The sequence below is a fragment of the Rhinolophus sinicus genome, linkage group LG09 (genome assembly GCF_036562045.2).
Source record: "Rhinolophus sinicus isolate RSC01 linkage group LG09, ASM3656204v1, whole genome shotgun sequence".
NCBI classification, from domain to species: domain Eukaryota; kingdom Metazoa; phylum Chordata; class Mammalia; order Chiroptera; family Rhinolophidae; genus Rhinolophus; species Rhinolophus sinicus.
The window spans coordinates 95,938,014-95,965,173 of record NC_133758.1 but is presented as its reverse complement, the minus strand read 5'-3'; the positions used below and the strand labels follow the sequence as shown (position 1 = coordinate 95,965,173).

General features: G+C 33.0%; 1 protein-coding gene across 5 annotated transcripts in view; it reads left to right on the top strand.

Annotated features, from left to right (window-relative positions):
* Positions 1-27,160, top strand: part of SNX13 (sorting nexin 13) — a 117,373-nt gene that overhangs the window by 50,908 nt on the left and 39,305 nt on the right. For all 5 annotated transcript variants that reach the window (XM_074340808.1, XM_074340809.1, XM_019727220.2 and 2 more), the window contains 8 exons: positions 6,232-6,353; positions 6,446-6,547; positions 7,824-7,912; positions 11,985-12,068; positions 16,669-16,807; positions 17,182-17,270; positions 21,062-21,161; positions 21,903-22,096. In XM_074340808.1, the coding sequence (XP_074196909.1) occupies positions 6,232-6,353; positions 6,446-6,547; positions 7,824-7,912; positions 11,985-12,068; positions 16,669-16,807; positions 17,182-17,270; positions 21,062-21,161; positions 21,903-22,096 (919 nt within the window). The remainder of the gene's footprint in view (positions 1-6,231; positions 6,354-6,445; positions 6,548-7,823; positions 7,913-11,984; positions 12,069-16,668; positions 16,808-17,181; positions 17,271-21,061; positions 21,162-21,902; positions 22,097-27,160) is intronic.

Sequence of the window (27,160 nt, the reverse complement as noted above, 5' to 3'; positions counted from 1 at the left end):
CCTACCTCCTCCTCAGATCACTCACTCACATACTCCTCCTCAAGTACTCAAGTACTCCTCTGATCTATTGTTTTACTAGTAAGAGATATTGGAGTAGGATGATAATAAAGTTTATTTAAACCTTTTGTTATATTTCTACATGGTCAGAAAGGATGCTTGATTTCAAACATAAAAGATGTACTAGACTAATCTTTTCTCACTGTATAAAAATCTTGTATTAATGAAACTTGAAAATTTTTTGATTATTTAAACTACTGCTATTTATAGAATGCTGAAAACACAACACAAAATTTGTAGTTTTATAAGTCGGCTACTGTATGTTTATGAGGTGTGAATACTCCTGCCATGCTTCATTGTAAGCGATCAGCATGAAGGCAGTGAACATGGAGTTAGGAAAGAGCTGTGCACATTGGGGTCTCGCCCTTCACACAACTGGGAGGAGGTGCAGCCAAGAAAAGGGAGCAGACAGATTTGTAACCATGAAGTGAAGAGACTGGCTTCCTTGTGTGGTTGCTAATTTAGCTCCTGTAAAATAGGAATTCTCCATATGTTTTTGAGGATTATAGGTGGAGAGTAATAGTCAATTTAATGTAAGTTTAGGAGTGTTATGAAAAAAATCAATACTTACAGTTAAATCCTGAAAGTAGATTTTAAAAGGGAAACACAGGTGCTCTAGAGAGATGTAACATGTAGTATTTATGAGTGAATTGAGATTGAGAGAAGGGGAATTGTTTTAATGGAATTACGAGCAAGTTTACAATTCTGTGCCTTTATTTTGCTCAAATTCAATTTCAGGTTGAAACTTTTGCATTGTAACAAAGTAGTCTCTCAGGGACTCTAGAAGGATGGAAACAAGTAAAGGTTTATGTATTTTAAAGCATATATCCTTTCTAATAATGAATTATGAGGGGAAGTTACTGCCTGATTCAGTGGCTCAAGGAAGAAGGAATTTCTTCTTTCACAGGTAGGCCACCTTCTTTTGGCAAGGTACCTGTGGATCAATTCATCAAAAAGCCTTCTAGTGGAATGAAAGTTTTCTCAAAATCTCAAAGATGCTTGTCAGAATCTACCCAGAAAAACCATGAATTTTACTGCGCAATGATTTTTTAAGAAATCTTATTTTTCTACATAAAAAACCTTATATAGGAAATTAATACATATTTTAATCTTATGTGTTTGGTTATTATATTGCCCTTATTGATTAAGATACCTTTTAAAAACTTTTATATATGTGTATGTGTGTATATATATGTGTGTGTGTATACATAAACAGTCTATGTGCCATTCTTTACTGTTTTTAAATAAGGTCTTAGTCATTTCTGTGAAAAAATAGTGTGGCACCAGGCACATAACATTTATTATAGAATTGTTTCTGTGGGAAAATCAGTTTTTATTTTTGTCATTTTGACATAAAAGACCTTTTCCAGGAAAGTATGCTGCAAAGAATGTGAGGATTGCCTTTGCTGCCAAATAGTCACCCGCTTCTCTAGTCAGGCAAGTCTACGTGATGATGCCACACAGCACATGCTCATTCCCCTCTTGCTTGTTCCTATATCCTTTCTTTCCCCATTTAGATACTACTCACTTAGTAAGACTTGTTTTAAGCATAGCTTCTTTAATTAATCCTACTTAAGTTACAACATACCACTTAATTAACCTGTACTTATTTCTGTGTATGGTTGTTGTCAACAAAATTTGAAGCTATTTTTGGAATGGTACCAATTCTGTGTTACTGTAGTAGAAGTTCATTCAACTTACCTGTAGTTAGTACTCTCCATTCTCTTTGTAAGGCATACTGACTTATGCCCCTAGCATTTAAGGTCGGTTAATAGACCACTTTCTGGTACTTCTGTCCACTTCTGTTCTCATCTTTGGAGCTTTAAGTTCATCAAAAGTCAGTTGTGTGATGCGTGGACCCTGCCCCCGTAAAATCAATAATTGATCTGTGGTATGAGCTTAACATACATGATTTAGAGGAGAAAGATAATCAAGCTTGTTAAAAGAAAAAGTTGCATTTGTTTCTGAACCTGTGTATGCCAGTTATACTTTAATTATAATGATATAAGTTAATTTACTTCTACAGAGACTGAAAACAAGAGTATGGCAAGGTAGTTCCTGTGAAAGCTAAATCACTTTGGAATTCTACTCAAAGCTGGTTGCTAGATAGATGACAACTGAAGTAGATGTATAAACTATGAAATACTGGTGAAAAGCCATAAAGGGCTGTTCATTTGTATTTGTTCACTAATGTCTTTAGTTGTCATGACATTTAAAAGAAACTGGAAACCATAACTTTCACAGTGTGGGAATGATTTCTTCAAGACAAAGGCCACGTTAATATCCCTAAACAACACCTTAGTCAATTAAAAGGTCTTAACCTTATGTTGAAAGATTAATGATTTTAAGTAAAATGAAATATACTCATGATTCTCTCTTTTGATCAAATATTTTTTATTTACAAGTACTTCACCCATTATCAGTTTTACGTGTACTTTGTTCACGTGTGTGTGTGTGTGTGTGTGTGTGTGTGTGTGTGTTGGGATGAGTATTTATGATCATACAGTCTTAAAGCTGTAAGTGTCCTTAGAGAAAACAAACCTTGGGAAGTGATGTGACTTGCTGGATTGCACAACGAATGAAATGGTGAATCTTCTACTTGACAGGGGCATATATGCTAGTCCACTGCTCTTTACAGGAATACTTAGTTGATTTTGATGTATTTTTTTGTGACGATAAGCTGTTCACTGCTTAGATAGAACCAGTGAAACAATTTTTATCATCTCAGTCTCAGCTCACATATTTGGGACATTCATTGCCTTTTTTAGGCATTGGCGTTAAGTAGCTTTGGGGTTTAGAGAGGCAAAAAAAGCTCAGTTTATGTTCCGTTTCGGAACTTGAAGGAGTAAAGAAGGAACTGTTGTGTGAGTCTCATGTGGCCTTTTTCAAGCTCCTGTGAACAGTGCTCTGACCCTGAAAGAGGAATCAATAAATCAATATGTATTGAGTGCTTCCAGTGTTCAAGCACGTTATTTAGCCGCTGTGAACAAAATGAACTCAGTAGAATAAAACAAAGTCCCTGACTTCCTGAGATTTTTATCTCAGCAATTGAATTTATTTCTAGCAATTGAATTATTTAACTACAGGTTGTTAAGTGCTATAAAAAGTGAAAAATTTGATGCTATGAGAACGTATAACCGGAGATCCAGACCTAGTCTGAAGAAATAATGCAGAGGGAGAGGGTGAACGAAGGCTACTGTGTGGAATTAACATTTTCGATGAACTCTAAGGGGTAAGTGGGAATAGTCAAGTGAATGTTGGGGAGAGAAGGGAAATTTATTGCATGTGGGCAGGGGTGAGCCAACTTGGCAGAGGGACTAGCCTGTCCAGAGGCACTGAGATAAGAAGTGGCGTATTTGAGTTTGAGAAGTGGAAAGACAGCCTGTGAGTCTGCAGATCAGAAGGGAAGGAAGAGGGTGGGAGAGACTAAGAGGAAGTAAGCAGTGTCCTGGGTGTGCAAGATTTTCGAGAAAGTATTCCTGCTTAGGCCTGAGATCAAGGGAGGGTTACTGAAGGGTTTGGTTTTTAAAACTTGTATTTGTACGGTCATATCACTCTGGGTGCTCTGTGGAAGATAGAGTGGAGGGGAAACAAGGGTGGATGTGGGAGACCAAGTAAAAGGTGAGGGACAGGATGCTGGTGGTAGAAGGGGAGATAGAGGCATACAGCATACATGTTCAGAGAATACACTTACAGTGTAGTGTGGCTTTTGCTTTTGTGCTTAAATTAAAACTTCATTGATAGTTGCATTCCTTATTAACCTTCGTAATTCTTCCAGCCATTCAGTCAAGATATGTAAGCTCCAGGGATCTACTACTATAAAGTTTCTATTTTCAGGGTAGGGTTAAATACATCACTTACTTACTCTCTTGGTCGTATAGGCAATGTGCTCTCTTATTTTTAAATTCAAGATGTGAAAGCTCATAAGTAATAATAAAATGAAAGTGCAGCTAATATGATTCATTATGTAATAATCCAAGTGTTTTCATTAGAATAGGAATCATGTGTAGGGAATATTTTTAAACAAAATGAAAAAGAGCCTTGACTGTCGGCATAATTTAAGAATAATTGATATTAAGAGTGCTAATGGAAAGCTACCTGTGGATCAATAGAGGGAAGTGTGCCTGTTACATAAATTGAATGCTTTTTAGGTTGATTTATATTCACGTTTCATTTACTATATATTTATCATATACATATAATTTCACCAAAATATTTTCAAATTGTGTTTATACAAATACTACTAGGAATTTATAGTAGATGTTTTTCCTAATTCATGAATGGGAAACAATATATTACTGTTGTTCTTCCTAACCTGGAAAAGTCCTTTTGAGTAAAGATTTACTTTAGGTTTTGCATGTATATTCAGTGGACATGAGTCACGTGGAGGGAAAATGATGACCTTGGATACATATACAGAATACTGTGTTCCATGTTTTCCCCACTCTCAACAAATGTACATATTGAAAGTAGAAATCTATATTTAAAATATAAAATAATTTTATATATTTGCATCGTTCTTTAGTTTTCACTCATTTAAAATGTCATTGTATCTTCTGTAGTGAATTGAGATGGGTTTAAAAAGTGCCTTTTATAATTAATAACTTTTATTAGAAAATGTCAGGAAATTATATGTATGGCATTGTACCATGAAACAGAGTAGATGTAACTTGAAAGATCATATATTCTGCTTCTAACTTTGTTAGAAGGAACCTTTTATGGATTAATAAGGTAATGGCCTATGCTAAGTAAATTCTGTCTTTATAAAATTTTCAAGTATATATGATTTTGTACAGATATTTATATTAAAGGTTTTGAAAGATGCTTATACAGTTTGTGATTCAATTTTAAATAAGAAAAAAAGAAACTCTAGCAACTATTAGGTTTAAAAGTTTATTTTAGTTTTTATGTTGAGGATGAATATTGTTACCAAGTTTAGTGTATGCTTATATGTATTACATGGCTCTTGTATTTTAAAGAATGTTAACTTCTCTGATCCCTGAGCTCAGATTACTTTTTAATATTAATTTGTTTTTGTGTTCATGTACTTAAAATATACTCTTTCTTTTCATGTATGTAACAAAATTATAATTGTGTATTTAAAAAATTAGTAGATGAGTATTAATGACTTACATTTTTATTTGAAAACAACTATCTGTTGTATTTATCAGTGCCATCACCACCTTTAAAAGCTTTCTCTCAAACAGTGACAGTAATCAAGTCAGTTTCTTCACTAGCTTCTTTATTATACATGTGTGGTAATTAACATAATGAATTATGGTGTACCTTTTTATGGCTCTCTCATTGCCCAGCATTTTCATGAATAGACTCTTTGTCTTCTATCTACTTAGTATGTTCTTAAAAGCGTGACTTAATTTTAGTGCTAATTTAAGGAAAAATCATTAAAAATGTTTGTTTAAAACTAGCGCTTAACCCAAGAAGAGGTATAAACTGTTTTTGGCTTATCTGTTGTATTTGTTACCTTTTTTCACTGGTATACTAAATATTTCTTAAAGTCTGTTGCTTTTGAGATAGAGTTTTAGGTAACTTAATAAAATTATTAATCACCTTTTTCATGGCTAAGTGTCGCCATATTCTTTAAACCATTTGTGTGCTATTTGAAATGGCCAAGCTTTTAAGTGCTAGTATATGCAAACAGAAACCAGTCAGATTCATACCAAAAGAATTTAGTTCAGAACCTGACCTGTATAACTAAAAAGAAGAATGTAGATAATTCAGAAATGGTTGAGAAGGGACCAAGAAATGTTTCAAACGCTCTTTTTTTAAAGCAACCGAAAACATTCTGAATTCCTAATGTATTCTTGTGTCTAGGGGAAAAATTGCACAATATACCTGTTGTTAGACTCATTTCAAATTTAATTGGAAAAAATATTTTTTTCTATTTAATTTAAGGACTTAGATATTACCTTTAAGCTTTGACACATTAAATACTTCAAGTAATATAGCTCGAAGACTTAGAAAGATTTGGTACGCCTTGGGTCTTGTGAAAGGGACTGAATGCTAAGATGTAATATAATTAAATGAACAAACTTCAGTATAAATAAATTTAGTCTGATAATCATGTTGTCTTTCAGTAGTCATTAAAATGAATTTATATTTTTTGATTATAATAATTTACATAATGCTTTTATGGAATGTGGTTTTTTTTTTAAGGTCAAAAGAAATAGACTGGCAACCTTATTTTACTACACGTATTGTAGATGATTTTGGCACACACCTACGAGTATTCAGAAAGGCTCAACAGAAGATAACAGAGAAAGATGGTCAAGCAACAGGTGATATCTTTATTCCATTTGAAAATTAGGATTTTAAACTCTGTTTTTCTTTACCATTCACTATATCTTGAATTGTTTCTTTCTTTGTCCAGGTACAGCAGAAGATCTTGTGGATACCTTCTTTGAGGTTGAAGTTGAAATGGAGAAGGATGTTTGCCGTGATCTAGTTTGCACTTCTCCCAAAGATGAAGAAGGTTTTGTTTCCAATTTAACTCTTTTCGGAACAGTGACTGTTCATATTGTTTAGAGACAAGTTAGCAGAACCAGTGAACAAAGATAAGGGTAAAATCTAAGCGTGAAATTATCCTTACAGAACAGGTAGCATAGTGAAGACAGTTACTAAATCATTTTATTTTTTAGCTCTCAAAAGTTGTTTCCAAATTCTTTTTTTTTCTGTTTTAACAGTCATCTTTAAAATTTAAAGATGATAATTAAAGATTACCTCTTGTCTTTTTAAAAGATGTAATAAGTATGAACATTTTATAATCGTAAATTTACTTTTTTGATCCATAGTGATTTATCTTCACTTTGAACTTACTGTTTCTAATTCAAGAATACATCTGTTACCCTAACATATTTTCTATAGGCTTGATTATAATGATTTCAAATAAAATTTACAGTTGAGTGAACTTGTCTTCTTTATGGGAGGTTAGACCAGATAAGTCTTTTCCTAGTTTTGTGATGACTAAGAGTCTTTCCTACTTGGCACGTTTTTTGATTAACAGGACCAGCTATATAATTCTATTCCCGTGAAGTGTCAGCATATGAACAACCACAGAAAAGCATTTCTAGTTGTGGGAATTGTTTTCTTTGATTTTTAAAATGTGCTTAACTTAATTTTTTTAATTTGCTTTTCCTTTTCTCTTTGTCCCTTTTCTTCTTTTCTCCTTTTTATATTTATTATGCAATTCAATTTTCAATTGCCATTCATTAGCACTGATATGAAATAACTAAATGTAAGAAGTAGATATAATGATATGCAATACTTTTATGTAAATCGAGCCCTTGTAAATCAGTAAAATAGAAGAACATACTCTTTTTTCTTTTCTTATTACCTGCCAAAATAGCGATGGTTCTTTCTTGAAAGAAGAGTTACAGGTATATTTTTAAATGTGCAAATAACTTTTAAGTATGCAAAGATAATTATTCTGGTAGAAGTGCAGGATACATGGTACAAGTAAAGTTGTTTTGTGGGCACTTTTATAATTGAAATTTCTCAATGATTCAAAAAGTAGGATGAAACTGAACAGAATAACAAAAATACTAGTTTGATTAATGAGTGGTTACTATTTGGAGAATAATGAAGGAATTTTTAATTAATATTGATAATGTACTAATTAATTACTAAAATAATAAGCCAGTATAATCAGGAAACTGCTTATTTCTACCTTTATTTATGTGTTTTATATTAAGAGTAGGTGGAGACTTCATATTTTCTAATGTTATTATAGCTACCTTTTTTATTTCTAGGATTCCTAAGGGATTTGTGTGAGGTCTTATTATATTTATTGCTACCTCCTGGAGATTTCCAGAACAGGATCATGCGATACTTTGTCAGGGTAAGCTTAAATTCATACCAAATAAATGGCTGTAAAGAAACTTAGAGGAGTGTTTCTTAAAAGTGTTGGTCTCAGGACCCTGTTACACGCTTTTAAAAATTATTAAGGACCCCAAAGAGGTTTTTTTTAATGTGGGTTTTATATATCAGTATTTACTGTATTATAAATTAAAACTAAGAAATTGGGAAACACAGAGTACACAAGCACACTTTCCATTAGTTGATTGATATCGTATCAATAACAATTTAGGAAATATTACTGTATGCTCATCTCCCTCTATTCTCCAGAGGTCCCAGGACCACACTTTGAGAACTGCCCACCTTAGAGTTAGGTACTTGGATTTTTGGTTATAACAAGGATATGTTTAAAATTTTCATTAATATAGCATTACCTATAAATTTACCTGAATTAGGCTAATTAAAATAATACTTCCCAATAGACTTAAAAAAAACACAAAACTGAGTAGCTAAGATTTTGCTACTTGTAATTGGAAAATGGATAAATTAGATGAGAACAGTAGTCTTGGGCTTTTTATTACCTGGCTGTAAACCTTTGGAGTAAAATTCTGTGTACAAATGTAAAGGAATAACATTTTTTCTTTGCTTCCTGCTTATGATTGAGAAATACTAGCTACATAAGCCCTTTTCCTGGTTGAATGGGTGAAACAAAAGTATCCAATTTTTCTAAAAATGAAAGCTTATGATCTCTTTAGTCTACCATCCTGCAAAACAGATGCCGATTTCTAAGGTGTGCTTTTATGCTTGCATGTTATTATTTAAGCAATAATAACCACACAGTTTCCTGATACCTACCTAACATGAATTCAGTGCACTTCTCAGGTAGGGTAATGGTGCAGTGACGTGTGTGGAAAATGCTTGGTTTTGAGGGAAGAGTCTAATAGATTATATGTTGTTAAGACCAATTATTTGGGCTCGTCATTATTGAGGGTGGTAAATACCTGTCATGTCTATCATTAGATTGACATCTACACTGTAGGAGGATGTTGCTAATCAGTCATAGCCCTCGTTCACACTATTTGGCATCAGAATCTTTGTCACCTGGAACTCCAGACAGCCGCTGTTAGGCAGGGTCTCAGCAGCACTTCACAGGGCTGGCTGTCTTTTCTTGAAACTGTCTTTTCTTGGCTTCCATGTGATTGCTCTTTTCTGATTGTTCTCCTCATTTGGACTCCTTTTTAGTCACCTTTATATGCTTTAACTGCTACTTTTAAATATCCAAGTTCTTCAGGCCTGGGCCTTGTTGCTCATCCATCACTTTGGCTTTAAACACCATCCAAATGCTAATGTTTTCAAAATTTCTATCTTTAGTCCAGAGTTTCCTTCTGAGTCCAGGCTATTCTGACTCGCTGCTCCCTGAAATCACCGTTTGATTGACTCACAGCCCTTTTAAACTTTAAATGTCCAACATGGAAATCTTATTCTTGCTTCCATATCCTGTCTGCCTTTTAAGTCTTTTCTCCATCCCAGTAAATGGTATGACCATCCAGCAAAATTTTCTGAGTGGGATGTGGGTTTGTTTACCTCTCTGGTCCTCATGCTGTGTAGTCACTTTATTCCAGCCACACACTTTCTTCTCCAGAAGTGCCATTTTCTCCCTAGCATACGGCTGTCTCACTCTCCTTTTCCTCTGCTCAGAATGATTCCCCTATTCTCTTGGTAAATTGTATTCATCCCTTATATCTCACTTCCTCAGAAATACCTCCCCTGACCACCCAATCTAAAACCCTGTCATAATTCCCTATTACTCTAGGTAAGTGCCCAGTTGTTTTCCTTCGTATTATTTACCATATTTTAAAATGATAATCTGGTTGTTGTGTTTATTTACTTGATGCCTCGTTCCTCCACTAGAACTGTAACTCCCATAAGAACAGGGGCCATATATATTTGTATTTATCATTATTATGTATTTGGTTATCACAGTAGCTGGCACATAGCGGATATCCAATCAGAAAATCAGTTTTAATGTAAGAGGAAACCTGTTTGCCCTCCTTCCTGGCTGTGGTGCACATGTGACTGTAGCTCCCTGAACATTAAGCTGGTTTAGGATCCATGAATGAAGTTCTGCCTTGTCACATGAGGTTATAGTTTAAATTAAGTAGGATTGTTTGAAGAGCAATTATGTTTTTGCTATAGATTGTTCTTTTAGACCAATATTTCATTTCTTTTTGGTAGAAGCTAATTGAGTGAGTGTAACTGTAGAGCACTATATTCAGCAAGTTTTTTCTTTTTTTTCTTTTGACTTGATAGGTCTTTATCAATTTTGTTGCTAATTAAATCCAAGTTTTCTCAAAGGATGTTTTTTCCAGATTAAATAGCAGATTACAGACTTCTTCTTTCCTTTGTATGGATCCTTTGCTGCACTAGAACCTATATAGATAGTAAATGTTGATTCATGATTACATCTTGACTAACCGAACCCTTTTTGAGGCAAATTAGGAGATCAAAGTAGTTTTCTAACTAATAAGAAGCATTAAATTTATTTAAAGTTCTTCCTCACATGTGTTTTTATCATTTTGGGGGGGAAAAGGAACTTAAAAAAAACAGTTTGTGAATTTTCTTCTTTCAAAGTACATTTTAAAATTTGAGCATATGGGACCAGAGACAAAATTTAAAGGAAGGAATTATGTAAATACTAGCTTAATTTTAAAGAAGTTAGAGACTAGAGCAAATCTTGAAAGAATAAGCCATTCCTTCTAATTTGAGACTGTAAGATGTCTCAAAAGGCACTTCAGAAAGTTACTGGAGCATTTATTAGTGCATTTTGGAAATATTAATTCTTTATGGGGTAATAGTTGTCAGAGACTTGTACAGCTTACAAAAGTAGAATTTATATAAAATATTTCTCTGAAGCAAAATCAAGGCGGCCTTCTATGAACTTACCCCACAAACTGGCCCAGATAAATTAGAGATCTGGAAAAAGGAATAAATAAATCAGTCTTTTGCTTAGTAAAGTGAAACATCCTTTTAAGTTTGTAGTTAGGTTCTCCAGTATTAAGAAATGACATTTTATAAATGTAGATTTCACAGGCATAAAGGAGTAAAGATTAATAACAGGTGAAAATATTATATTCATAGAACCAACACTAAATACTTAGTTTCTTTATTTCCATTCATGTCATATTTATCAAATGTCTGCCGTATTTAAAACAATGACCTTGAGAAGATTAAGGGTAAGCATTTTTGAAGATAGATAAATCAGTAGAACTGACTAGTCTCACTAACATGCAAAAGATTCCTAGAGAGTTGTAGTATATTAGAGAAGTAGAAGATACACTATTACATAGTAAGTGATAAATGCCATAAATACAGGGCATAAGTATATTTTAAACATGTAAGTAAAAACAGTATTTAACTGGAATGGTCAGGGTTTATATAATTGGGGAATTGACTCTGTAGTCAGTCCTTGAAGGAAGGGAAGAGTTTTAATAGGTAGGAGTATGAAAAGCTGGAAAGAATGGGAAGGTATATTTTAGAAAATGGTGAATAATTGTATTAACATGTTTTATTTTCATTATTTTCTATTAAGAAAAATTTCAAACACGGATAAATATAGAGAATAATACAATAGACATTTATGTACCAACCACCCAGATTTAACCAATGTTAATATTTTACTATAGTTGCTCTGTACCTCCCTTGAAGGTAACCACTGTTCTAAATTTGCTGTGTATCTTTTTCCTTTCCTTATTTGTTTTTATACTTTTAATAGGGATATAGGAATCCATAAGCACATGTACTTCCATGTTTTATCTTTTAAAAATTGACATAAGTGCTAACATACTAGAGGTATATTTTTGCTTTTCTCCACTCAACTCTAGTTGTCATTGTGAATATGTATCCAAGTCGATACAGGTAGCTTCTTCTCAATTTGTTTTAACTGCTGGTATACTAGCTCATCTGTTTATAAGCTTATGTTGGTTATCAAGTTTTACTTTTATGTGTATTGTGCTTTTCTTAAGTAACAGCATTGTGTTGTGAAATTTACATTATGCTATTGATTTGAGAAGTATATTAGATTAAATTTGTTTTGTTTTGTTTTCATTTTTGTCCAGGAAATCATTGCACGAGGAATTCTTCTTCCATTAATAAATCAACTCAGTGATCCTGATTATATTAATCAATATATCATATGGATGGTATGTACTTTCTAAATTATAACTCTATTTTTAAAGCAGTTTTTTTTAAATGTAGAAATGTGATTTGGAGATGAGGATGCTTAAGCAATAATTTATTAAAGAAATTACTATAAGAATATATCTAAAGATAATCATTATATTTCCAATGTTTCTATTTGCTAATATGTTGAATGTGCTAGCCAAACTCTCTTTAAGAAATGTGTTGATATGGTAATCTTTACAATTTTGGTGCTGGTACTACTTACTGAAATTTTAAAAAGGATATTTTTACGCCTGTGTGTATAGATGATGAATATTTTTTAAAACTGCTATTTGGTTTTAAATACAACTTGTGATCTGAACTACTTAAATAGTATGTATGTAGTTTACATTTTACACTGTGGAGGAGAATGTGGAGAAAAGAACACTACACTGAAAATGAGAAGATCTGTGTTCTGGATCTGTTTCCATCAGTGGCTTAGTGTTTTTAAGCATATAGCTTAGTTTTCTCATCTGTCAGGCATACCAAAGTGTTAGTGTTTACTAAGCTTACTAGCTCTAACTTTTTCTTCTTTCTTTATCATATGTTTTCTGATTTTATATGCTTTTCCTCAATAAATTCATGGTCAAGGAAGAGTTGTAAATGAGCTATTGCTAGTAATATTTTGATATGTACGTCTAGATCTTTGATTCACTTTCTTGAATCTAAAATTTCTTTTCCACAATTGTCTTCTATTAACTCAATCTAGCTTTCCCAGGAAGGAACCACTTGATTGTTTGTTGTTTTTCCATAACCATTATCAAACTTGCCATTGTTCTATTGTTGTTGTTGCAATATTTGTCTCTCCTACCAGATTTTGGGTTATTTGCAGGCAGAAATTATCTTTTTAACTTTGTATTCCTAGATCCTTTCATGGAGGTCACAGAACTTGATTCTTCTTTTCGTTTGTCAACTTTTATCGAGTCCTGTGAGACTCTACCAAGAGCTTTAACAATGTACAATTTGCATAATTAAAAATTTTTTAAATACATATCTTTTGGTTAGGAAGTCTCCTGAAATTTATTCTAAACAAGTTTGTAACAATATTTGAGCAAGTATGTAACAATAGTGTAACAACATTTCATATAAGCAATGAAAACATTGCTTATAATACTGAAAAATTGAAAGCAATTTAAGTGCCCCACATAGAGGATTAGTTTAATAAATTATGGCCTACAGATACAGTAGTATACTATGCAGCCATTAAAAAAAGTGGTGGTAGTATATCTTTATGAATATAAAAGGATGTTTATATTTTTATGTGATAAGGATAACTAAAAATGATGTCTGTAGATATATAATCCTTTTAATAGTAAATAGACAATTATATATTTATGAATGACTATATGATTCTGATAGGATATATACTGACTGAAATGTTAATAGACAGGATTATGAAAGCTAATTTTTCTCTTGTTTATATGTTTCACTTAAAAGGAGTATGAGTTATGTAATAAAAAATTTCTTAGGAAGCAGGAAAACAGGTAAAATTTTAAAACAGTTCAACTATAAAGTAAGAGAAAATGGTGTTAAAGTTTTTTTTTGTTACACAAAAAAAAGATATTGTATACTAACCTTAAATAATCAGGATACAATACTCTATAATTTTACCTGTGGTATAGAAACGGATGCATGATCACTAGAATGTTATAGGTATGTCTCACTCTGTGGGATTAGGAATTGTTTCTATTGATATCTTTGTTTAGTTTTTGATTTTTTTTTTTCCTTAGCTTGTGGTAACTCTATAATAAGTTATAAGGTGAAAATATTATGGGGAGACTAAAAAAATACTCTATAAAACGAATTTAAACCACAAAATTTTACTTTATCTCTCTATAGTTGGACTACTACTACTATTGTGTCTTTATTAATGAACAGGAATTGATCACTATTTTACTTTGCAATAAAATATCAGAAAATATATTTAAAAGAGAAAAATTCATCAGTAAAGGATTTTTAGCCTAGTTTGTAGTCTGGTTTACACACTTTTTACATTATTTGTGCAGAAAACCCTTTATGCATAAGTCATATAAAGATTAAAATGAGCTCTGTTCTTATTCTTTCTCTTAGGTAAATTACCATATTAATGATATCTAACTGTATAGTTCATTTCTATTTGAAAGGGAAAGCTTAGAGCAGTACAGTGGTAACATATATTCTCTGTATATAAAGTGTTAGTGTTTTCCAATAATAGTTTTAAGTTTTTAAGTTATTTCTACAAATAGTTTGAATGGATTTGCATTATTCGTTTCTAAACATACATCGTATTTCTTAAGTTCATGTTAAGTCCTGTCTCTGACTGTGGAATAGATTACCTAATCGGTTCATATTGTTATCTCCAACTAGAGCAGATAAATGAACAGCAGTTTACTTGTTTCTTAATGTATTCTTAGAAAAATCAAGTCCTTGATAACCAACTTCTTTTTCTTTTATTATTGAGGTAAAATTTATGTAAAATGAAATTTACCACACTCTGCCAAATGGTCTTCCAAAGTTGTGTTACAAGTTTGCATTTCCACGAGCACTATTTGAGAGTTCTTTCTTCTCCATATTTTGAACATTTGGCGTTACCATTTTGTTGTGGTTAACTTGCAAATGCCTGATGAGTACTGATATTAAACTTCTTTTCTTGTGCTTATTGGCCAGTTTATTTCATAGTGCAGAACTTACACAATTCCCCAGCTTTTTGACTCCTATTGAGGATGGAATATCCCAAGTCTGCTACCTTTTCATTCCTCCCCTTACTGCTTTGCTTGGCGTAAGTTTTCTTGACAGTCATAAGTCTTAGTCCCTTCACAGCGTCCTCAACTACGTTTTTCTCTCTCTTTTTATTTGCTTGGAGAAACTACACGCTGGTTACATCCAACTTAACCATCTACTCTATTCCTATTCTTAAACAGCAAGTGGCTGGAGAAAAAGACAAAGATAACAGTTACTCATATCATCGCAGAGATTTTGTTAAATTTAGGTCAGAGAATTCCACTCCTCTGTTTAAAACCCTCCAGTAACTTTTTTTTTTTTTAATTCAAGTTTATTGGGGTGACAATTGTTGATAAAGTTACATAAATTTCAGGTGTATAATTCTGCATTATATCCTCTATAAATCACATTGTGTGTTCACCACCCAGAATCAGTTCTCCCTCCATCACGATATATTTGATCCCCTTTATCCTCATCTGCCACCCCCCTTCTCCCTTAGCAATCCCCATCAAAATCCCAATGGCATTTTTAAAGAAATAGAACCAAAAAATCATCAGATTTGCTTGGAACCACAAAACACCCCGAATAGCCAAAGCAATCCTAAGAAAAAAGAACAATGCTGGGGGTATCACACACCCTGACTTTAGCTTGCACTACAGGGCTACAATAATCAAAACAGCATGGTATTGGTAGAAAAAACAGACACATAGACCAATGGAATAGAATTGAGAACCCAGAAATACAACCACATAAATATGGACAGATAACTTTTGACAGAGAAGCAAAAAACATACAATGGAGAAAAGACAGCTTCAATAAATGGTGCTGCCAGAATTGGAAAGCCACGTGCAAAAGAATGAAACTGGACTGCTATCTGTCACCATGTACCAAAATTAATTCAAAATGGATCGAAGACTTAAGCATAAGACCTGAAACAATAAACTTCATAGCAGAAAACATAGGTACTACACTTATGGACCTTGGGTTCAAAGAGCATTTTATGAATTTGACTCCAAAGGCAAGGGAAGTAAAAACTAAAATAAATGAATGAGACTATATCAAACTTAAGAGCTTCTGCACAGCAAAAGAAACCGTCAACAAAATAAAGAGGCAACCAACTGAATGGGAGAAGATTTTTGCAAGCAGTGCCTCTGATAAGGGGCTAATATCCAAAATACACAAGGAACTCACACAACTCAACAACAACAAAGAAAACAACCCAATTGAAAAATGGGCAGAGGACTTGAAGAGACATTTCTCCAAAGCGGGGCATACAAATGGCAAATAGACATATGAAAAAATGCTCAACATGACTAATCATCAGAGAAATGCAAATAAAAACCACAATGAGATATCACCTCACCCCAGTCAGAATGGCTATCATCAACGAGACAAATAGTAACAAGTGTTGGAGAGGCTGTGGAGAAAAAGGAACCCTCATACACTGTTGGTGGGAGTGCAGACTGGTGCAGCCGCTATGGAAGGCAGTGTGGAGGTTCCTCCAGTAACTTAATTTCACTCAGAGTGAAAACCAAAACATATACTATACCCTACTAGGTTTGCCCTCTGTTACCACTGATCTCATCTTCTACTCCTCTGCCTTGCTTTGGTATAGCTCTAGCCGTCATGGCTTTCTTGCTGTCATCAAACATTCTGAACACGTTTCTCTACTTTCTAGCCTGCTATATATTTTATTTACTTTGTTTACAATTTGTGAGCCAGGAGAATGTAAGTACTATGAGTACAGAGATGTAATTTTGTTTCTTTACAAGTGCTGGGGATATGGCCGGTTGTGCCTGTCACATGGTAAATAGTCAAAATTCTATTTTCCCTTAATAAGTGAGTCCCCCTCCCATCTGATTTTTAAACTTTATTTTTCAGATACGTGATTCTAATTGCAACTATGAGGCCTTTATGAACATTATTAAATTGAGTGACAGTATTGGAGAGCTAGAAGCAGTCAGAGATAAGGCAGCAGAAGAATTACAGTATCTTCGTTCTCTAGATACAGCTGGTGATGGTAAGTAGTTAAGTATAAGAATGTTTTACTTTATTGATTGCTAATTTTCAAACTAAACTGTAATTTACCTATCAATTTATGATATCAATTGTTTTTACCTTAACTAAATCTAAATCTTACGTTAACGTGCTAAGAATAAGGTCTTGCAGTTTTCTGAAAGTGAGACTATTTTTATTGCAGTTATCTCTAAAAGTAAAGATAATTGGCATGGTTTAATTTCAATTAAATAATTTTACTATAAAATTTCAAGTTATTTCGTTTATTAAGTAGTTGCTGTATGCATTGGTTTTACGTTAAATTGTAGTGAGTTTGTGTTTAAAATATTTTGCAAATATTACCACTTTCTAGCTCATAATTAATTTGTTTGTTTTTAGATATCAACACTATCAAAAATCAAATAAATAGCTTATTATTTGTAAAGAAAGTATGTGACTCAAGAATACAGCGGTTGCAGTCAGGCAAAGTAAGTCAAGTATTTTTGAGTTAATGTTTAGTTATAAATACTTTATATCCTTTAAAATGTCTAGCAGGGTGGGGGATGGGAGCAGAAGGTGAAGGGGATTAAGAAGTACAAATTGCCGGTTATAGAATAAGTCACGGAGAAGTAATGCACAGCACAGAATATAGTCAATAATATTGTCATAACTATGGGGCAGATGGTGACTAGACTTATCGTGGTGATCACTTCAGAAGGTATATAAATGTCTAATCTCTATGTTGTACACCTAAAACTAATACAGTACTGTATGTCAAATATAATGTAAAAATAAAATTTTAAAATGTCTAGCAAATGACAAAAAGTAGGATATTAACTAGTGCAGTGCTCCACAATAAAGAACTTTTAGAAAAAACTTCTCTTTACAGTATAATAAAATTATTTGTTAAACCAAGCTATAGAGATTAAAACACTGCCTGAAAAAATGCTAGAATAATTAAAGATTTTATTTTATTTATTTATATATTCATTACTCACTTATTATTTATTCAAAATTCAACATTTATTGAATTTTATATAGTGGGCACCATTTTAGATTGACCTAATAAACAAAATCTCTTCATGGAGCTTACATTTTAGTTGCAGAGTCAGAAAATAAGCCAATTAAGTTAATTGATACATAACAGTATAAAAAAAAAAGTAAAAATGTAAGTAAAATGTGAAGAAACATTGTAAAGCAAAGTTAGAGGGATAGAGAATGTCTAAGAGACTATCTAAGTTTTAGATAAGTGCTGAGAAATTTGGTGATGTTTGAGCATAGAGAGGCCTGCATCACATGAGAGAGTCCTGTGAATTTTTCTTTTTCTTTTCCTTTTTTTTTTAATAGAATCTTTCAGGCAAAGTGAGAGTAAATGCAAAGGTCCTGAGCTAGGAAAGCGATTGGTGAGTTAGAGGAGGTCAGTGTGGCTGGTATGGAATGGATGAAAAGGAGGGATTGTTCATAGGAATGAAATTGAAGAGAAAACCTTGAGGGTTAGATTATATATGGTTTTACCTGCTATAGTAAGATTTTTCTTAAGATTCTGATTGTGATGGGAATGCATTGGAGATTTGGCCTGGTGAGTGATGTGATCTGACTTATGGGTTAAGATAATTACTTTGTTCTTTGTGGTGATGAATAGATTGTGGTGGAGTGGTGGGGACAAGAATGGAAAGTAAGTGATCATTTAGAAGACTGTCGGTTTAGTCCAATAAGAAATGTCTGCAGAGGTTGTGAGAAGTAGTTAAGAGACTGGATATAATGCTAATAGGATTTGCTGATGGATTAAATATGAGGTGAGAAACTAAAAAAGGACTCAGATGATTTGTAGGTTTTTTTGGCCTGAGCAAATGCTGTGAATAATGTTTTGTTTTGTTTTGTTTTTTACTGAAACGGATAAATCTGAGGGAGGAGGATGTTTGGAAGAGAGAATCTAATTTTGGATGTTTCAGTTTCAGATCCCTGTTTGACATTCAGGTAGACACGCTGATTGGTAGACTCAAGTTCGAGGGAAAGTTTAGTGATGGAAATAAACTTTGAGAATCCTCAGGATTATCAGATGTTTATTGAAAGTTAAGAGACTGTCAGAGGTTACCTAAAAGAGGGAGTGTAATTAAGAAGATACCAAGGACCCAGCCATGAAGCACTTCAGTTACTAGAGTTTAAGACAAAGTAGATCTACCCAAAGATACTAAGTGGCTGGTGAGCTTGAAGGAAAACCTGGGAGAGTGATATCCTAGAAACCAGTGTGCAGAGCGTTTAAAGAAGTGAGAGATCAGGTATGTCAAATGCTACTAAGAAGCTGAGTAAGATGCAACTTACAATTGATCATTGTGTTTGGTAAACCAAGGGTAGTTGGTGATCTGGTGATAGCATTTTGGTGGAATAGTGGAGACAAACCCGGATTGGAGTCAGTCCAGGAGAAAATCGGAAGAGATGAGTTAAAAACAATGATTACAGTTAGCTGTTTGGAGGAGTTTTACTATGAAGGAGAGCAGAAATTTGGGACTCTAAAACAGAAAAAAACAAACATTTTTTTATTACCTTTATTTAGTTTAGTGTAGTCACCTGTTTGCTCTGTTTATTCTATTTGGGGGATTTAGTTATGACTCTCTGGTCATGTAATTTTGCAATGTATTTAAAATTCCTTCAGGAATGGAAGATATACTTTTTAAAAAATTGAGTTTGCTATATTATTACTCACATTGCTTGAGGCCCACTTTGTCATATACATGTGTGCATTTGTATATATGTCTTGCTTTGTCTCAGTTAACTGTATTTTAAAATTAGTTTGTATACTTATACAAATTCAAAATAGAAAAATGTGATATGGTTTCACTAGTGCTTATTGTTTCTTTAACTAGTTACATTATCTAGATCTTAGAGTTAGTGATCCTTTAGCATCGTTATTTAAAGTCTATTCGCCCAGACACTTTTTTATATTGAATCCTTTTAAAATTTAAATACCTTGTTTGGAAGCCTGTCAGTTCTATTTTGAATATCAAGCTTTACCGCTTTAATAGCTCAGGTCATACATTTTCCTTTGGAAGAAACTTCAAAATCCCCACAGAAGTAGTTTTTTTTTTTTTTTTTTAACCATGCTGCTCACCTTGAAATCTTAGAAGACGCTTTGTCCTTTTTATTACAAATAAAGTGGCAGTGAATACTCTTCTCCATCCCATTGTCTGTGGAGCTGCTGCTGGGCAAGAGAAATCATGTGCTGGCACTGGGTTACTTTATGCCAGTCATTTTAAGTCACTTATTATTCAGTACTTACATGAAGGGAGATACTAATTACAGAAGGAAATGCTTCCTTCTATCTTCAAATTGTCTTCCTTCCCCTTTATGTATCACCTATGCCTAATTTAGTATTCTAAAATAGAGAATAAGGCAGCCTTTCTCACTTTCAGAGAACACCTATCTTTCTTTTTTAAGTAGAAGGCTGTGCGATACGGATTTGGGAATATGTATGCAGAAGCTAGTGAAAATAGTTCACAGAAACATGGGTTTTAGAGGAAAGGGCAGTGGGCTTTGAAAACACTGACTCATTCTTACCAGCTTTGTGATCAGAGGCTACCGCTCCCATCTTCCAGCTTTCTTACCTGTTAAATGGCATTGGTGATACCATCTAATAGGATTGCTGTGGACATTAGATGAAGTAATGTGTGTAGTGTACCTAGCATGGTGCTTGACATATAGATAGATTCTCTAGATTTTGAACCCTTTTTCATATGTACTTAGTTACTGTACTTTATAACTTTGAAAAGTATATGTAATGTATTGTTTACATAGTCTGAGAAGAATTACATTTTCTACATTTATATTTCTATAAAATACATTACAGAGTTTTTACTCTCTTAGGAACAAAATTGCTCTGTAGGAATATTTTCTGTCTTCCCAGTAGATAGACTTCAATCTATACTGAAAAAATGTTGGGATTTGTTTATTCTTGGATATATTAAGCATTATAAACATCTTCTTTAGCCCCTAAAATATTCATTTTCATTTGGAGTATGTAGAGATAGAGAACAATTGAAAATACAACCATATGGATTTATTTTGTATTGGAAGAAATGAATATATATCACACTTTTAATGTGTATTTGTTAAGCAGCTCTGAAAATAACGTTCACTGAGGTGAGACTATTTTATTGGCAACCTACATGTACGAGAAGGGAAAAACCTTATTTTTATTCCTTTGTTTTTATGCCTACATAAAGATCTTTAATCTAATGAGTGAATAGATGAAATATTAACCTACATTCGCTTATATTTGTAGGAAATAAATACTGTGAAACTGGCAGCAAACTTTGGGAAACTTTGCACAGTCCCTCTGGACAGCATTCTTGTAGACAATGTTGCACTACAATTTTTTATGGGTAGGTAAATCCATTTTATGAAAATAACATAGCCTTGACATTTTTTAAATAATTATAAATACTGTAAATTTTAAATAATATTAAGCATGCCAAATCTGTCTCTCTTCCACTCCTATTCTCTGAAATGTTCCTTTTTCTTTGGAAAACATTGAGGTGTGTTTATGAGAAATAACACAGTATATGTAACTTGTTTATATCATTGAGGGAGGGACTTTATTTTTAATACCATTTTAAAATATATAACTGTTAATTTCATTACTGTTACAGCAAATTGCTTTTATTTGGAGGGCATGTTCAGCAAAACTCTCTGATTCCTCCTTTTCATGATCAAAAACATAAATGCATGGTTTATTGAAGAGTTCAATCATTGTTAATATTTAAAGAACTATTAATATGTATTATGATTAATAATCTTTATTGATAGCAGAAACTGAATGTTGGTGAAGTAGTTTGTTTCTGATGAAGCTTTGGTGTAGCACTTTTATCCCCTAGAGATTTGGTCATTTTTATCAAAAACTTTATTTAAAAAAAATGCTTTTATTTGTATTTCCTACATAACTGGTATTTTTAGCTTAACCAATTTGTGATATAACTGTATTTTCACCTCAGACATTTGCTAAACATTTTTAAAATGTAGAGTTTTAAGTGTTTGAAACTTCAGTCCTTCTTACTTGTCATATAGTTGTATGCAACCAGAAATGTGTGACATTAATAATCTCTGTTGTGGATTTTGTTTGGTAGATTACATGCAACAAACTGGAGGTCAAGCACATCTCTTCTTTTGGATGACAGTGGAAGGATACCGAGTGACAGCCCAACAGCAACTACAAGTTTTATTAAGTCGTCAGAAAGATGGAAAACATCAAACCAACCAAACCAAAGGTCTTTTAAGAGCTGCTGCTGTTGGAATTTATGAGCAGTATTTATCAGAAAAGGTGAAGATTTATTTTTGTTAACTGTGTTTTTATCTTCTTTGGTAGTATCATTAGTAGTAATTTTTATAGTACTTGTAAATATCCATTACTCATGCTAGGCACAGCTAATTCACAAAAACTGTCTCATATAATCCTGATAACAGTCTTATTGTGTATCATCTTCATTTTATAGGTGAAGAAACTAATGTTTAGAAAACTGAATTAACTTGCCAACCAAGGTCATGAAAATACTAAATAACAAGTCAAATTTCAAGGTCACACACACTTTCGATTGAAAGACAAAATAGTTGAAAGTAAAAGGATGGAAAAAGATAAACCATGCAAACAGTAACCAAAACAGAGCTAGAGTGGCTATACTAACATTAGATAATAGATTTTAAGGTAAAAATTGTTACTAGAGAAAAGAGGAACATTTTATAATAATAAAAGGGTCAGTTGATCAGTATTATAAAACAGTTATAAACATAACAATACCCCCAACATACATGATACAAAAACTGACCAAATTTAAGGGAGAAGTAGATAATTCAACAGTAGCAGTCAAAGAGAATACCTGTTCCCCTTAATTGATAGCATAATTAGATAGAAAATCACCAAGGATACACAAGAATTAAGGAACACTATAAACCAATTAGACCTTTCACACCTGTAGATTACATCCCCTAACAACAACATAATATACTTTATTTTCAAGCACACATGGAACATTCTCCAGGATAGACCATATGTTAGGCCATAAAACAACTCTCAGTTTAAAAGTATTAAAAAATTATACAAAGCATGTCCTTTACTTATAATAGAATTAGAAATCAACAACAGAAGAATTTTGGGAAATCCATAAATATTCGAACATTAAACAGCACATTCCTAAATGGTCTCTGGGTCAAAGAGAAATCAAAAGGAAATTAGAAATTATTTAGAATTGAATGAAAATGAAAATACAATGTCAAAATTTATGGGGTGTAACTAAAGCAGTGCTAAGAGGGAAAGGTGTAGTTTGAAATGCCTAAATAGAAAGAAGAAAGATCTCAAATCAACAGTCAATGTTCTCACTTTAAAAATCTGCAAAAAGAAAAACAAAATAAATCTAAGGCAAACGGAAGGAAACTAACGATTAGAATAGAAATCAGTGAAATAGAAAACATAAATAGTGAAAATCAATAAAACAAAAAAATTTGTTCTTTGAAAAGCACAACAAAATTGACAAGCCTACAGCTAGATTGGTCAAGAAAAAAAAAAAAAAGACAGATTCACCAATCATGAATGAAAAACAGAACATCACCACCAACCCTATAGAAATTGAAAGGACTATAAGCAAATATTATAAACACCTTTATGGCATCATATTGCACAACTTAGATGAAATGGACAAATTTATACAGACTCAGATTGTCTAACTACCTCAAGAAGAAATAGAACATATAATAAATAAACAAATGTAATTACTAATTAAAAATCATCTCACAGAGAAAAGCCCAGGCCTACACACTTTCACTGGTGAATTCTATTCGACTTCAAGAAGAAATAATACCAATATTTCATAAATTCTTCCACAAAATAGAAAAAAAGAAACCCTTTTCAACTAATTTTATGAGACTAGTATCATTCTGATACCAAAGACAGATAAAGCCATCACTTAGAAAATTACCACTAGCATGAATGTGGACATCAAAATCCCCAAGAGTACTCCAGTACTTTTAATGACTATGACAAAATACCTTTTAATTTATACTTAGCACAAAAATTGTATTTGAATTTTATTTGAAAACTGCTCATTAGTGTACTCGCTTACATTTTTGCCTTATTAAATACATCATACTTAAAATAGTGAACAGTTCTAAGAATAATGGTATAACAAACACCTATATACCTCATCCAGCTTAAGAAATAGAACAGTCAGTATAGTTTTGAAGATCCCTATATATTCTTCATATGTCCTCACCCCAGGTTCATCTGCTTCCTTCCTTCCTGGGGAAGCCAGTTTCCTGTAGTTATTCACTTACTTTCCCATATAGTTTTGCAATACATTATGTTCTAAACAATATATTGCTTAGCTTTGTTTTTAAACTTTATATAAATGGGATGATACTGTGTGTATTGCTTTTTCCTCCTTCACCTTTATATTTGAAATCCCATAATGTTGATGAATGCAGGTATAGTTCATTTTCAGTGAAGTATTTCATTGCACAGGTACAAGAATTTATTTACTTTTGATGATGCTTATGAGTATTTAGTTTCTTTCCATTTCATTTCTATTCACTGCTGCTCTGAATATTGTTGTTCATGTTTTTTTGTGCACATATTTAAGAGTCGAGTCTGCTGTTTGAAAACACTGTTTTAAAGTATATATCTAAGTCTTTTGCATATTAATTGTTAAAGTTAGTTATAGAGTAAATTATACTGTAGTCCAGTAGTTTGGATTACAATTATAATTGAAAAATCAGGAAATTAAGTTATTTAAGTCAATTTCAGCATTTTCAAGATATCATTTTATAGTTTTCTGGCTCTTTTTTGTTTCTGTTAAAAAATCAACGATTAGTTTGTTATTCTTTGTAGCATTGAAAGACATCCCATGTCTCAGGAAATTCTTCAGGACACAGAAAGTCCCAGATTTTAGCCATGGATGCAGAAGGTTGAGGAAAACGTACAAAACCCATCCTGTGATTCCAAAAATAAAGGCTGAAAGCAGCACGTTTTTGTGTCAGATAATGTCATGAATTATCTCCCTTCTGTAGTCATTGCTATTTTTTACCTTGACCTCTAATGTTGGCAACCATTATTTCCTCCTCGTGATAATGGACCCTCTGTTGTGTATCACTCTGAGTGCAACTTAAGTGCATTGCTATCATGATTGTTAGCAGTTCATCTTTCACTTTTCCTATCCTGTGCTTTGTATTTTGATAGGACTGTTTAATTTTTTTAACATTATGAATATTATAACTATGTTTTCTAAAAGTTCAGATAATAAAAATGAGAATAATTACAATACCAATACCATCATGAGCCAAACATCACCGAAAGAGAAGACTAAATGACAGGGTTCTTTTAATGACAGATTGAAGGAACCATACAACTGAATTAGAGAGAGTAAATAACCAAATAGACCTTATTGCACAACGTGCAAAAAATACTTTGGGATTCATCATGGTGGAGAAGGGGATATGAAAGCAAATATGGAGACTGAATGTTGTAAATACTTTTAAGTCAATAAAAAGTTCTTTACGTCTCCCCCAAAGACCCCAGTGATCACTTGAAAATAGTGGCTATTGAATTAGTTTGGGCATACTGCACAAATGAACACACATTGGCCTATCTTCCCTTGATTATTTTGTAAAAAACTGAGTAGATTACATTTCATGATTCAGAGGTTTCCACTGAAATATCCTATGGGTAGACAAGAGAAAATTTTCATGAAGGTGATTTCGTACTTGAAAGTTTAGAGCAATTTCTGTCAGATCGTATCAGCAGTCATGCTTTCTATAGTGTATTGTATTACATCAAATTGAGGCAACACGAGTATATTTTCTATAGCTCCTAGGTACTTTGATTTGAACACAGGGAGTTTTAGATGTTTTCTTGATTTCTCAGATTTTTAATAAACTTCTAAAAACATAAACTGTGCTCATCTGTCTGCATATTCAGCAGACAGTACGAATGTAAATTTTAACAAATTCCATTTAGTTCATAAACCATAAACTTCTTTCCAAAAAAAACGAAAAGATCTTACCTGCTAAATACCATGTGCTTCTTCTATACAACACGGCTAAATGGGGATATCATTCGCTATGAAAGCTTTTGGTCAGTTTTTAGTTCAAAACATGTAGAAACAATGAGATTTTTGACATTATATGAATGTCAGGAGATGACTTTTTTAACATTGACTTTAAGATGGTATCGTTGTTGCCAGTCATAGAAAAGATGCTGAAATATTGGCCTGCAGTAAAATCATATTTTCAAAAATTCGGACAAGAATAATACCTCCTTTAATTCAAAAATAGATCAAGAAAGTGTATGGTGAAAAGAATTACAATAAACAAATTTGTATGCTTTTTCTACAAAACTGTTGCATAATCTTTGAAGAGGCTAAAAGGGACCTTGAAAAGGACGGACTGACCTGAGTTGTTTATGTGTAGGCTATAATAAAAACTCGTACAGTGAAAAAAATGACTCATTTTTTGGAAATAAGACTATTTGAGAATTCAAAAAAAATATTATCAGAGACAGGCTCCTTAAACCGAATTTTCTGTTTCTTTACTAAAACTATAATTTATTTAGAATCTACCTTCAATCTTCACAAGTTTAAAGGATCTGTGTGTTTTAAAACCATTTTCTTTAAGAAGGAGAGATTTAACTTACGACGTCCATTATACTGTGAAGTATTTAAAAATGGGTATTTTAGACATGGATAACGTATGTGAAGAATTCACAGATGCAAAGGATCTGATTGAGAAACAGCTGGTCTACCAAACAAGCCTGTAAATACAAAGGCAATGGACGTGTTTTGGAGAGCTGGAAAAAAATCTGTAGAGCACTAAAAACCTGCTATTATTGAAAGTAAAATCCCATCATTCTATGCCTAAATATTTTTTTTTTTTTTTTTTTTTTTTTTTAAGGGGAACAGGACTTTATTTGGGAACAACTGTGTGTACTTCCAGGCCTTTTTTCCAAGTCAAGTTGTCCTTTCAATCTTAGCATTCAGCTTCAAGTTGTCCTTTCAGTCTTAGTTGTGGAGGGCGCAGTTCAGCTCCAGGTCCAGTTGCCGTTGCTAGTTGCAGGGGGCGCAGCCCACCATCCCTTGTGGGAGTCGAGGAATTGAACTGGCAACCTTGTGGTTGAGAGCCCGCGCTCCAACCAACTGAGCCATCCGGGAGGCAGCTCAGCTCAAGGTGCCATGATGAATCTTACTTTCAGGGGGCAGAGCCCACCATCCTTGACAGGACTTGAGGAATTGAACTAGCAGCCTTGTGGTTGAGAGCCCACTGGCCCATGTGGGAATCGAACCAGCAGCCTTCGGAGTTAGGAGCATGGAGCTCTAACCACCTGAGCCACCAGGCCGGCCCTATT